Here is a 14,629-nt window from a genome sequence, read left to right as displayed (position 1 = left end):
GAAACAAGGAAGTCCTAGCCCTGGGATGCAAGCAGCATGTCCAAGACCAACAATCAAGTTTCCTCAACTCATAAAATTCAAAGGAAAAAGTCTGAGGGCAACAGAACCCAACAGGGCCCACTGAGATGACTCAGTGGGTAAAGGTGCATCCAGTTCAACTCCTGGAACCACATGATGGAAGGAAACTGACTCCAGCAAGCTGTCCTCTAACACCCACATGCACGCATGCACACACACACACTAAAATGTAAAATTAAAAATAAACTATGTTTAAAAGGAACTTAATAGACACACCAATTGCAAACCATGCCTTTATTTGCATCCTAACTAATAAAGCTTTTTAAAAATTATGCAATAAATCTGGATGTGGTGGTGCACATCTTTAATCCCAGCACTCTGGGAGGCAGCCCATCTTGGTCTACATATATACAAGTTCCAGAACAGCCAGAACCACAGAGAGACCCTGTCTCAAAACAAAAAACAAAAACCAACAAACAAAAATACAATACAGCAAACCTGACCCCTAGATATTTGGTAATATTTAGGAGGTATTCTGGTAATTTTGTGTGTGTGTGTGTGTGTGTGTGTGTGTGTGTGTACCTACATCTGTGTATGAGCACCACCTATGTGCTTAGTGCCCTCAGAGACTAGAAGAGGGAACCAGAGTTAACGGAGGGCGCGGGGGAGGGGGGGGGGGGGGGGGTGAGCCACCATATAGGTGCTCGGAGCCTTTGGAAGTGTGTTTCATGCTCTCGTCCACTGAGCCTTCTCTCAGCCCCAATGTGCTTTCCAGTGAACTCATCTTCAGCACAGAGGTTCTCAAGTTACAGTCTGTGGGCTCGGGAAGATCAAACTGCATTATAACACAGTGGTAGTACTGAGACCACACTGCTTTAGAACACAGTGGTAGTACTGAGACCACACTGCTTTAGAACACAGTGGTATCACTTAGACCACACTGCTTCAGAACACAGTGGCTTCTGTCACTGTGCTGACACCTGCACTGATGGAGACAAAGTAAACAGGACTCCTGGTGGCTCAGCACAAACAAAGGCAGAGGAACAATATCAAGCGGTGATACCTCCCCTTGCATGAAGGAAGACCAGTTTTACTTCAACAATGACACCAATTACATTGACTCAAACTTGGTTATCAAACAATGAAACAAAAGGAACTGAACAAAGTCAAGCTTTTACTCCAAGAAAACCATTTTAAGAATGTACTACCAACAATTAAAAGTTTGAGCTTCTAAGCAAAAATTAGAATTTTACAGAATTACCCACCACTTCAGGCCCCACAGCTTCCTATACTTAAAGGTTTTTCTAAAAGACCTCAGTGGTGCAATGTTTACAAGTGTGGTTGTTTGTGTGTGTGTGTGGAATAGAATTTAACGTTAGAAAATCTATAATTCAGTGAATTGTTATTTCCCAAATGATCAATTATCATTCTATAAAATTATGCATGTGACACAATTTGGCAGAGGTGGCAGTGCTGGGGACTGAACCTAAGACCTTGCACACCCCCAGCAAACCAATGATTTTAATATATAAATATAAAAAATTCACCGGTAAGGCTTCAGATTCCTCATTACAACTACCCTTTAACAAACTAAGCTTGGTGGAGCTGGAGAGATGGTGGCTCCACAGTTCCAAGCACCTGCTGCTCTTGCAGAGAGAGACCTGGGTTCAGTTCCCTGCATCCACTTGCAGCTCAGAACCACCTGTACCTGCGGTTCCAGAGCACCCGAGAGTCTCTGCTGGCCTCTGCTATTACCAGGCATGCACGCAGTGTGCACACACATGCAGGCAAAACTCCCAAACACTTTTCAAGTACAAAAAGAAAGAAACTGTAATTTCTGTAATAACTGTAGCTGGTGTGTTCCTCAGGCCAGTATTCACACTTTGGGAGGCTGTGGCAAAACTGCCCTAAGTTTGAGGCCATTCTAAGCAATACGGTCTTTTACACACACACACACACACACACACACACACACACACACACACACACACACACACACACCCTGATAGAGAGAAAAAAGGAGAAACAAAAGAAAAAAGAAACAAATCACTAACAACAGTGGTGCAGACTTGTAATCCTAGCACTTAGGAAGCGGAGGTAGGAGGATGCCATGAATTCAGAGTGAATTCACATAGTGAATGCCAGGCCAGAAATCCAGGATTATATAAAAAGATACTGTCACGGGCTGGAGAGATGGCTCAGCAGTTAAGAGCACTGGCTGCTCTTCCAGGTCTTGAGTTCAATTCCCAGCAACCACATGGTGGCTCACAGCCATCTTAATAGGACCTGATGCCCTCTTCTGGCCTGCAGATACAAGCACTTATATATAAAATATAAATAAATAAAATTTTTAAAAAAGATACTGTCACATAAGAAACAAAAACCTACAACTTGTCAGACAGAATGGCATACCCCTGTAATCTCAGCACTCAGGAGGCTGAATGAGCTAGGAGAGCCATGAATTCCACTGGCTCAAAAATAAATGAAAATAAAGACTAAAAAAAATTACTAGAGTAGCTCTTCATTTTAGTATAGCATCAAAAAATAATATCCTTTCCTTTTCCCACCAGCTATCTGTATAACATCAGATCTCCCTCAAATAAGTATAAAAAAATATAATACTGGACCAGTGAGATAGCTCCATGGGTAAAGGTGCTTGCTGCCAAGCCTGACCACCTGAGTTCAATCTCCAGGACCCACAGGGTAAAAGGCAAGAACCAAATTCCCACAAGTTGTTCTCTGACCTCCACACTCACGTGGCTTACACATACCCACACACAAAATAAATACATGTAATGAAAATATTTTTCTTAAGTACAATATTGAGCTTGAGTGGCAGCACACACCTATAATCCCAACAGTTTGGAGGTGGAGGCAGGAAGATCCAGCCACAACTATGTAACCAAAGAGTGAGTCTAGCCTGTGGTATATATGAGAGCCTATCGAAAGACAGAAATGGGATCGGGGAAGATAGGGAGGGAGGCAGGGGAAGGAGGAGGGAATGGTAAAATATTGCAATGGAACTAATTCAGAAGTAGAAGAATCCAGCTGCCTTCCAGTTCACTAAAGAAATCTGAAAAAAATGTAACCCAGTATCACTCTTATCACTGAGCTTACTTAGAAATATAGTGATTTTTCACTAAACATGTACTTATACGTAATGGGTTTATCATTGTTTTTTAAATAAACATTTTAAATTTCAGTCTACTCTCTACTGTGATAAGTATCAAAAGACACAACTCACATCAACAAAGTTCTCTAAGGGTCCTGAGATCGAATATTTGATAGCCACTCTTCTATAGTAAATCTAAAGTTTTACAAAGGAAACTGTATGACAACTGGATATGCTGAACATAATCAGAGATGAGCTGGGGTTCTGGCTCCTTGTTAGAGCACTCGCCTAGAATGTCCACGGCCCTGACTGTAAAGAAGAGAGGGAAAGAATCATGGCATCAGAGGCTAGAGTGAGGAGGAGGGATAAGCACCGAGTAACAAGACACCATGTGTAGCTGGTGACTGAAGTGAGGTGACAGGACACAGGCCGTCATTACACCGCTGTCCACCTCTACACATGCTGACCGTTCTCAAATGAAAGGTTAGTTAAATAACACACAACCATGACGCCGCCGCAGCTCCCTTACCGAGATCTACCCTCCATGGGCTGTCTATTAAGGATCTGAATTGGTCCCCTAGCACGAGAATGAATTTTGTCATCCACCATATGCTTCAAACGCTGGTAGTAAGTGGGGCCAATAAAAATCTGTGATGTGATTTTTCGACCAGTGAATCCATTGTAGAGTACCTGAAAACAGACACAGATTTTGCCGCATATAACTAAAAATATTAAGTTCAAAAATGCATATGCATATCTATACGCCTACTTACATAAAAATCAAAACTAGCCTATATATACTGAGACCATAGGTATCTTGGAATGGAAAAGGTGTGACTGGAAGGGGACTTTGAAGGCATAAAAATATTCTGGGTAATTTCTTTCCTCAGTGAGGGTATGAGACCCATAGATGTGTTTACTCTGTGAAACTTCATCATGCTGCATGCTTATTATGACTTGTACATGCAAAAGGCTTTCTTTTAAAGACTAAAAGTACACCACACAAAACATGCTTGCTACATACATTAACAAGGAGCTTTTATGATAGTAAATATACCTCATTTCCTCTGAGATGGTAGCCATAGTCAGATAAAAGATTAGAAATCTTCTGCACGTTGACAGCGTCATTAAAGGGAGTGGCATCACCAATTTCACCCTTGTTAGCAGAGACCTTTGGAAGAAAAGCATGTGTGAGAGAAGTTACAAATCAGTAAAGATATACCCAACTAGTATTTTCTATAAAAGAAAGGTTTTAAAATTAAAAACTGTTATAAAGGTTGTGATACACTGAGACTCATTTTATTAGTATCTTACCTAAGATAGTTATAACAAAGTAATTCCCCAAAAAAGGCTACAAGGCTCTGAAATGCAAGTCTATCCATGGGATCATGTTCAAAGACACTGAGAATCCCAAATACCTCTAATGTACTCAAGGAAAATAGCATCTTAATGTCTTAAAATGACATATGTCATTAAGTCGCTTATGACATTAAGTCATAAACAGACGTTCATGTGTTAGACTACCACTATTCTACTTTAACAAAGATGCCCAAACCAGAAAACTTCCCCTGAAAGATGTATGCACAGCTGATACCAAAATTAACATTCCTAAAGCCATACTGAGCTAACCATCCATGAATGAACTATCTATAGAAAAGAGCTGGTTGCTATAACCACAAATATATGTAAAGGCTGTATGTACTATATCTTAGGAAAAAAATCTGTCTTGAGCCCCATTGGCACAATTGGATAGCACAAGGTACTTACGTAAAAATTCTTATTTGGCAATACTTTGCCATTTTTTATATGTGCAAACACACGTGGTGTCTGTTGGTGTCTGTGTATGTGTATGGGAAGAGAATACACATCCATGTGCAGAGGCCAGAAGAGGACATCAGATGTGTTGGTTAGTCTGTAACCTGAAACACAAGTAGACTCATCTGGGAAGCGGGAGCCTCAGTTGAGGGACTGCCTCCATCAGACTGCCCTGCGAAGCACTATCTTGATTAATAACCGATATGGAAGGGCTCAGTCCACTAGGAGTGCTGCCATCCATGACCAGGTGGGCCTGGGATATGCAACAACACAAACTGGGTAAGCCAAAGGGAGGGGCACTATTAGGAGGTGTGGCCTTGTTGGAGGAAGTGTGTCACTGTGGGCTGGACTTTGACGTCTCCTATGCTCAAACTATACTCAGTGACAGCTCACTTCCTGCTGCCTTCAGATCAAGATGTAGAATTCTCAGCTCCTTCTCCAGCACCATGTCTGCCTGCATGCTGCCATGTCCTACCATGATGATAATTGACTAAACCTCTGAAACTGTAAGCGAGCCTCAATTCAATGTTCTTTATGAGAGTTGCCGTGGTCACGGTGTCTCTTCACAGCACTAGAAACCCTAAGACACCCTTTCTTCCTCAACTTGTTTTCAGTCACGGTGTTTTATTTATCATGGCAACAGTGACAAAAACTAAGACATCAGGTTTCTTGGTCCAGCATTTTTCATATTCCTCTGAGAGAGGTCTCTCACTCACTGAACCTGAAGCTGGGTTCATGACCAACAAGCCACAGTGATTCTCCTGTCTCCACATACATCAAAGCATTGGGGTTATAGGTCACCATCGCCTCCCTCACTCCATTATTTGTAAATTTATTTATGCAGAGATCAGAGGTCAACTCGTAGGGCTGTCCTTCCATCATGCGGGTACAGGTCTGAACTCAAGCTGTCAGGCTTGGTAACACTCACCCTGACTTGCTGAGTCATTTTACCAGCCCTGGTATTACAGCTTTCTACATGGATGAACTCAGGTGCTCATGCTTACACAGCAAATGCTCTTAGCCACAGGGTCAAACCCCCAACCCTCCCCCAGAGTTTCCTAAAAATAAAGAAGGATGAAAAGGTAGACTAATAACCACTATGAAAGCAGGAAAACATACAGCTTTTAGCACAGTATCTTGGCTCAAATATCTGAGAAGTAATCACCATGTTGAAAGAAACATCAACTTGGAACCTGTTGTTTTTGAAGACAAAATCTTACCTTCCCTTGAAGACATTCAATCAAGTGACCAATCGTCATTCGAGAAGGGATAGCGTGGGGATTTATGATGATATCCGGAGTTATGCCTTCACAGGTGAAGGGCATATCCTACAAGGAAAATTTTAAGAGAGGTAAAGATGCTGGAATCTCTCAGAGCCACAGCTAGAGCTGACACTGCTCAAGGGACTCTCTGTGTCCTAATTCTCTTCCACATGTGGGTTAACAAACACGAAAACTTAAAACAAAATCGAGTTATGGGAAACTTTAATGAATTTTTCAATACAACTCCAGGCACCTACCTCTTGTCTATACTGAATACCACAAGTGCCCTTCTGACCATGTCGGCTAGCGAATTTGTCTCCAATCTGTGGAATTCTAACAGAGCGTACCTGATTACACACAAAAATAGGTTAGGAACAGAAATGCAATTAATTTCCAAAACTATCTACAGAATAAAGCTGTACTCACCCTTATTTTACAAAATTTATACCCTTCCTGGTTGAGGGTCACCATGACTTGGTCCACGATGCCCGTCTCACTCGTTCTGAGGAAAGTGCTACAGTCTCTCTTGGTGTACCGGCGGTTGGTGCTCTCCAGTTCATCCTCGTTTTCAGGTAAGGTGACTGTCTTGCCTATGATAACGTCATCCCCTGATACACGAACGCCTGGAGCTATCAAACCGTCGTCATCCAACTTGTCGTAAATGGCATGCCTCATACCTGTGAGGAACACACCGGGAGTTTTCCTCAGTGACACTAACGGAAAACACTTAAAATGCCTAATTCTCCCAACAAGCAGGAGAAACCACATACATAACTGATCCAAATCAGTGACAATTCACAGGAAATCCTGCTCATGACTGTCCTTATTCCAAACACTACGAACTTCTGCACTCTGATACCATAGCTTATTTCTTAAAAAAATCTACTATAGCTGGGCACGGTAGCACATGCCCTAAATCCCAGCACTTAGGAGGCTGAAGCAGGTGGATCACTATGAGTTCAAGGGCAGCAAAGGCTACACAGCAAAAACCATTTCAACATGGGAGTGAGGAGGAAGAGGGTCTGGAGAGATGGATCAGCAGTTAAGATCACTAGCTGTTCCTCCAGAGAACCCAGGTTCAATTCCCAGCAGCCACATGGCAGCTCATAACTGTCTGTAACTCCAGTTGGATGCCCTCTTCTGGCTTCCATAGACATGGGACATACATGCAAGCAAAACACTCATACACAGAAAAAAAAAAAAGATTAAAAAAAAGAAGACAGAAAGAAATCTACTAAGAAAGAAGGAAAAAGAAGGAACTTGGTAGAAAGTCAGATTCTACCAAGAGACACATTTCCTAGAGGCTTTCTTAAACGTGCAGCCATTGTGACATAAGAAAGAATGCCTGTGTCCTTCATATAGTCTCCCACAGAAATCATTAGTTGTGCTCACCTTCACCCCCTAGACAGTTTCTCTGTGTAAAAGTCCTGTCTGTCCTGGAACTCACTCTGCAGACCAGGCTGGCCTCGACCTTAGAGATCTGCCTGCGTCTGCCTCCCAAGTGCTGGGATCAAAGCTGTGTACCACCACTGCCTGGCTGATCTTAATTCCACCTAGGTTTAAGGAAACATACACACTACACCTCCCACAGAGTCAAACTGTGGCAGATAACCCATTTTCCTAGGAGATCCTATCAATCCCTGTAAGTACTTTTTAAATACATTGTGCAAATACTAACAAGAAGAAACAGAACTGCTAGACATGTTTTCACCCTTTTTTAAATGTTTAGTAGTATTTAGCTGGTAACTCTCACAGCCTGCACCACAGTTTAGGGGACCCTGAAGAACAGGAACCAAGAGCACAGTGAGAACAGAATGCAGCTGGAGGCGTGGCCCACAAACCACACAGCCTCCTGTGCTTTCTCAACTGTCTTCCCACAGGCTGAAGGGAGGAAGTATCTGCAGTGGGAATGCTCTGAAGTCTGAGCTCTAAGAGAACCGCAGGACACGCTCCCACATCACAGAAGGACAGCCTGCAGCCTGGCAACACCGCACAGGCCTTTATAGCAAGTGACCCGTAAACACCACAGTGTGACGTCGGTGCCTCTTACCCTGGCATGTCTCACGTGTAGGCTTCTCAAACACTTCTTCTTGATCAAATCCTTTCTTAGACTCCTGTTCTTTGTATGATCGGTAGAAAACAGACCTGAAAACAGAGTTCCAAAGGTGATTTCTAGTTTCTTTTAGTAAAGAGGGATTAGATTACAGCAATGGCATTTGGCTTAACTGACATTTGGGAGACAATCTGAACCACAAAGCAGGGACAAGTCACAATGTACCAGGGTCAAGGTTCAGTCCCAAATGGGCTTGCCATGTAGCATCTGACTCACAACTGTAAACACCTGCCATCACAGGTGAGATCAGGAAGAACCCAGGTGCCTGAGTCCAGCCTCCTCCTGACAGAGGTCCTCTCATAACAGGCCTGAGCAATGCCTACCCAGGTCTGCTCAGGGATCTCCACTGAGGCGTTTTATAGGAAGCCATAAACACCCACGCTTCAGTCCTGGTGCTAGCCTATAAATTACACAGGGAGAAAATGTCCTCTCTAAATTCCCTGGGTTTTAAGCAACCTTTTCATGCTACATATTTAAGATTAATCTTTTTGTCATTAAAAAGGAGAAAAACAGGAAGCCAAATGTGGTAGTGTACTTTGTAACCCCAATACTCAGAAGACAGAGGCAGAAAGAAGGACTGCCATGACTTCAAAGTCAGTCTGGACTACATAGTAAGGTCAAGGCCAGCCTGAAACAAACAACTACAATTGTATATTGAATAAACAAGAACACAAAGAAAACACACCATAATTTTACCAATTATTTTGGAATTCTAAGGTTTCTTTTTGTATTACCTAAATGCAAATATATATTTGCTTACAACAGAAAAACATTTAAAATATCACATCTGAAAACCCAGAGACACAAGAATCACTGTCTGGAGCTGTGTGACACAGTGATCAATAAAATAGAAAAAAAGGACACTCAACTAGAGCTTGTGTGGTATTTCTGCTTTTTTGATTAGAGCAGTCCAATCCATTCTTACAAAACTTTTTTTAAAAATTGTATTTCCACTGTATCTGTGTTTCAACAAATTTTACCACAAGCTGACCTGAAAAAGCCTCGATCCACAGCTGAACGATTCATGATAACAGAGTCTTCTTGATTATAGCCCGTGTATGATGCAATAGCCACAATTGAGTTGATTCCTGCAGTACATTGAATAACACACATTAAAGGACCATCTGGGAGGCAGGGAAACCTATCCTTTCTTTGAAATCCATTTTCTTCAATCATACTTGTCACAAATGTTTGGATGTTGTATCCTGGAAATTGTCGATGTCTATTCCTCCCTGAACCTGTGTGTGAGTCAACTACTCAGCTAGCTAAATGCCCCCCCCACAAACTGTCACTCCCAGTGACTCCATCCTTATTCTTAGTAGCTCTACATCTAAGTCAGTGTGTAGTCAGAGTGCTTCCCCAATCCTCACAGAAAGTCTGTACCTTATTATTACTATTATTATTATTCTCATGGATCAAAGGTAAGTAAGTATGTGTGACCCCAAAGTGAATAAGCAATGGCCTCAAGCCTGAGACCCTTGCCTCTTAACTACCAGTTTTAAATATGAAACTGGTCCTACCCTGCTGCTCTCTCCCCACGCTACCACGGCGTGCCGCAGTCTTTCCAGATACAATTAATTCTTAGTACTGCTGCCCAGACTACTTTTCCTGATAAAGAGCTGGGTCTATCATCTGACACTCAGGGGAAGCTGAGGCAGGAGGATCACTCTAGCTCAGGAATTTGTAAACAGCCTGGGCAACATAAGATCATCCGGTCTTTAGAGAATAGGGAAAGAGGAACAGGAGAGGGAAGGTGGACTAGGGAGGGAGAGAGAAGGGAACAGGAGAAGAAAGAAAGGCGGACAGCACATGGCTCAAAGGGTAAAGGCATTTGCTGTGCAAGTCTGGCAACCCGAGCCTGATCCCGGAACCTAGGTAAGAGGGGAGAACTGACCCCAGAACTGTCCCTGTGATCATATGCATGGCATGGCACCCACACACAGTGTGATAAATAACAGAGACTGGTTATTGCAAAGAATTTAAGAAGCCAGGACTGGTGGCCCATAGTATTCCCAGCACTCAGAAGACGTAAGTAGGAAAATCAGTCTATGCCACATAGTGAGCTAGCCTGGTCTACAAGAGACTTTTCTCAAATAAAAAAGAAAAGAAAAGGAAATTGTTACCACAGCACAGCGCAGTAAATTAAAGTATTAAAAAGTGTTGAAACTGAAGAAAGCACTAGATGATCCCTGAAATCACAGGTCCGCGGATCAGCAGATCTAATATTGTGGAAATGGCCACCATACCAAGGGAAAGCTACAGGTTCAATGCTTTACCAACACAATTCCCAGTGCCATTCTTCACAGATACAGAAAAAGCAATCTTACCATTCATTTGAAAGCACAAGACAAGGCAATCTGGAGCATAAAAAGTACTACCTGATTTCAAATTATACTGCAGAGCCAAAGTAACAAAAATATGAAAAATTAGACACAGGGATCAACGGAATAGAAAGAGGACACTCAACTATAGCTTGTGTGATATTTCGATTGTGTTCTGACGAAGGTTACTTGCAGTCAGAGAGCAGAGTTAGCCACTAGCTGACCAAAATTAACCATAGAGGTTTGGAGGACTGTAGACAGAGAGGAGATAGGAAGTTAAGTCGGGGCAGGGAGAGGATCTCAACTCCCCCCCACCCCCCTTTGGATGCCAGAACAGTAAAGGTAGGAGGCGACTGGTGGCTACTTCCTACTTCTCTGATCTTTCAGGTTCTTACCCTGATATCTGACTCCTGATGTTTTATTGATAAAGATTAACTGGATTAACACTTCAACAGCTACCTAATTTTTGTTTGCCTTTTAAGATAGGGTCTACTTTGTAAACCTGACTAATCTGGTATTCAATACGTAAACCAGGCTGGCCTCAAACTGCATAAGATCTGCATGCCTCTTCCTCCCAACTGTTGGGCTAATGGTAATTCCAGTACCAAGGATCTGACCCTTCTTTCCGCCTCTGTGGACACTGCATGCATGTGGTGCACAGACATACATGCAGGCAAGACATTCTCACACACAAATTCAAATAAGTAAATCTTTAAATGATTCAAGGACCTCAACCTAAGTTCCTAAAACTCAGAAACAGTTTTAGGAAAAATGTGGGGAGTACACTTCAACATATCTGCCTCCCAAGCGCTGGGATTAAAGGCATGCACCATCACTGCCCAGCTATTGTATGCAATGTTAATCTTCCCAAGCACCTTCCCTTGAAGCATCTTTTTTTTTTAAAATAATTTATTTATTTTTATTTTATGTGCATTAGTGGTTTTGTCTGTGTGTATGTCTGTGTGAGGGTCCCCTGGAAGTGGAGTTACAGACAGTTGTGAGCTGCCATGTGGGTACTAGGAATTGAATCTGGGTCCTTTGGAAGGGCAGTCAGTGCTCTTAACCACTAAGACATCTCTCCAGCCCCCTTGAAGCATCTTGAGCATGGCAAAATCTTAAAAAACAAAGCGCAAACTGAACATAAAGCAACAGAACCTGCTGGCAGCTCTCTAAAGCGTAGATATTCCATAGACCGCGTAGTCACCAGTGGTTTCTGAGGATAATAGAGAACATGGGCCAAGGTGTCCATCCGAACATGGAAGTTGGTGATATAAACTCCCATAGCCTGCTTGCCCATAGCGGACTGGTACGTGTTCCTAGGAGACTAATGGTAGAAACAAAAAATAAAGACAATGAATATTTAGTAACAAATCAGAAAAATAACTGGTTAGTTAAGTTTCTGACCTTTTTCTCAAAGACAGGTAAGAACCTCTTCCGGCTCAACAAAAACAAGAGGAGGCCACTGCGGTCTGAGTGTGAAACGCCCCTGCAGTCTGGGCACTCCAACACTTGGTTCCCAGGTGATAGTGCTGTCTGGGGAAGTACATCACTGGGGCCAGCTTTGACACTTCAAGGCCACATGCTATCCCCACTCTGCACTCTGCTCCATGCTTTTGGATAAGCATGTGAATTCCCAGGTTCCTGCTCTTCTACCTCTGCTCCTCCAACATGGACTCTTATGCCCTCTGGAAGCTGAACCCAAAATAAACTCCTTTCCTTAAGCTGCCTTTGGTCCAGGTATTTTATCAGAGCACCAGAAAAGTAACTAATACACATGTCCAACTGCTGACTGTGTAGGAACTCACACCCTTTGACAAGATTTCGTACTAATTCCTAGTATCCATTACTTCCCCGATCCCTTGTGAATCAGGACATAAGTACTACCAACCTGGTTATGATCAGGAAAAGGAATAATAGATGCACAGACGCCAAGAATCATTGATGGGTGAATCTCACAGTGGGTGTACGTGGAACAATAAGCTACTTCCTTCTCCTGTAAATCATCTGGAGTCATTGCAAGCATCACTGTTTCTTCTTCCAGGGTATCAATATATTCTACCACCCCACTGGCCACCAGATCCTGCCAACTAAAAAAAATTCACTCAGTTTCCTGAAATACTTTAATACAAAGCCTACTGCATAAAAACTACTTCCAGTTGTGTTTGTACTAATACGAAAAGAATTTGAACAGATATAGGAAAAGACTAAACAACACTATACACTATTAAATTCTACCTATTATTTACTTTGCTTTAAAGATCTACACTTGAGGAGTCGGGGTGGGAAGTAGATAATACACAGAATAAGATCTGACAGAATATATATCCACTCGTTACTCCTATTTATTTGTGGAAAGGACATTAAAAAAAAAGGCAAAATTGGCAAGTATAAATTGAGTGCTCACTTTTTTACTATACATTTTACTTTATAATATATACACTTATACTACTATTAAAAGTAAAATTTTAAAGCAAGTTCATCTTTTTTATTATATTTCTTATTAATGCAAGGAGTGGTGGCATACGACCTATACTCCCCATACGCAGGAAGTTGAAGCAGGAAGTTCATACTTCACTGTGTGTTCTAGGTCAGCCTGGCCTATACAGCAAGAATGTTCCCCCAAAAAATATATTACTCACATGTACTATGTTCTGCACTACACAAGTGATTTCTCATTAAATTTTAACGTATCAAAAGACTTTCACACTTCAACACAAACCCAACAAATCCACTGTACAACTAATAACAAAAAAATAAATAAATAAATAAATAAGAAAAATAGGGGGTTGAGAGATGGCTCAGCAGCTAAGAGTACTGGCTGCTCTTCTAGAGGACCCAGGTTCAATTCCCAGCACCCACAGGGCAGCTCACACAGACACACATGCAGGCAAAGCACCAATGCATATAAAATAAAATAAAAATCTTTAAATAAGTGTGACTGCTGATGGTGAAGCTTCTCCTAGGGCACTGAAAGTGTTCAGTGACAGTGGCTGTACCACCTCGTCATTAAACTAAAAACCACTCACCTATAGACTTTCCACCTCAAGTTTTTGAATGCACATACTTTTTTCCTCACGCCACGAACTTACCTGTAATTGTTATATTCTCTCTCTTTCAACTGGTCAATGTGTCTCTTCTTCAAAAGCAGCTTTTGTTTTTCCACAATCAGAAGTGGTCTACAGATACGGCCTGCATCTGTATAGATCCGAATCTCCCGCTCCCGAATATCTCTGATCATAGAAACCTAGATATAAAAGACAAAACAATCTCATGAACTTTCACTTTTTTGTATGATTACAACTCAGCAAAAAAATACACCTAACTGGGCACAGTGGGATTCACCATCAGGAAGCTGAGTGGGGAGGCTCACTTGATTCCACATGATCAAGTACATGATCACCAACATGGGCAAATGGTAAGACTCCACCTCAAAAAGAGTTGGAGAGGCTGCTTAGCAGTTAAGATCACTTGCTGCTATTTCAGAGGACCCAAGTTCAGCTCCCAGAACCCACACAGTGACTGACAACCATCTGTCATTCCAGGTCTAGAGGATTTTTCACTCCTTCTGGCCTCTACAGGTACCAGGCACACACATGGAGCACATATATACATGAAGGCAAACATGTAAAATGAAAGGGCCGAATATAACAGGTCTTTCTTTTCTATCACTATTCTTTCCTCAGTAAGTCTGACTTCCTCTACATCTGGCTGGCAAATCCTCCTGCCTCAGATTCTTTCCCAGAGTTCCTATCTCTGCCCGAAGTCCTGCCTATCCTCTTCCTGCATAGCTACTGGCCATTCATCTCTTAATTAAACCAATCAGAAGGTGCCTCAGGCAAATGAGGAGGGACAAACGCACATCTTCACAGAGTGCTGTGGATATCACTCTGTATAAATAAAATGCTGATTGGCCAGTAGCCAGGCAGGAAGTATAGGCAGGACAAGTAGAGAAGAGAATTCTAGGAAGTGGAAGGCTGAGGCAGAGAGA

General features: G+C 42.2%; 1 protein-coding gene across 1 annotated transcript in view; it reads right to left on the bottom strand.

Moving 5' to 3' along the window:
• Polr2b (RNA polymerase II subunit B) overlaps positions 1 to 14,629 on the bottom strand; it is a 49,660-nt gene that overhangs the window by 2,112 nt on the left and 32,919 nt on the right. Inside the window, exons 14-23 of the mRNA XM_059274594.1 lie at positions 13,731 to 13,885; positions 12,530 to 12,728; positions 11,797 to 11,965; positions 9,312 to 9,408; positions 8,258 to 8,352; positions 6,634 to 6,884; positions 6,465 to 6,554; positions 6,166 to 6,273; positions 4,188 to 4,301; positions 3,660 to 3,820 (exon numbers count right to left, since the gene is read on the bottom strand). Of these exons, the coding sequence (XP_059130577.1) occupies positions 3,660 to 3,820; positions 4,188 to 4,301; positions 6,166 to 6,273; positions 6,465 to 6,554; positions 6,634 to 6,884; positions 8,258 to 8,352; positions 9,312 to 9,408; positions 11,797 to 11,965; positions 12,530 to 12,728; positions 13,731 to 13,885 (1,439 nt within the window). The remainder of the gene's footprint in view (positions 1 to 3,659; positions 3,821 to 4,187; positions 4,302 to 6,165; positions 6,274 to 6,464; positions 6,555 to 6,633; positions 6,885 to 8,257; positions 8,353 to 9,311; positions 9,409 to 11,796; positions 11,966 to 12,529; positions 12,729 to 13,730; positions 13,886 to 14,629) is intronic.

This window comes from Peromyscus eremicus, chromosome 10, assembly GCF_949786415.1.
Source record: "Peromyscus eremicus chromosome 10, PerEre_H2_v1, whole genome shotgun sequence".
NCBI lineage: Eukaryota > Metazoa > Chordata > Mammalia > Rodentia > Cricetidae > Peromyscus > Peromyscus eremicus.
The sequence above is the reverse complement of the archived record's forward strand: the minus strand, read 5'-3'. Positions and strand labels throughout refer to the sequence as shown.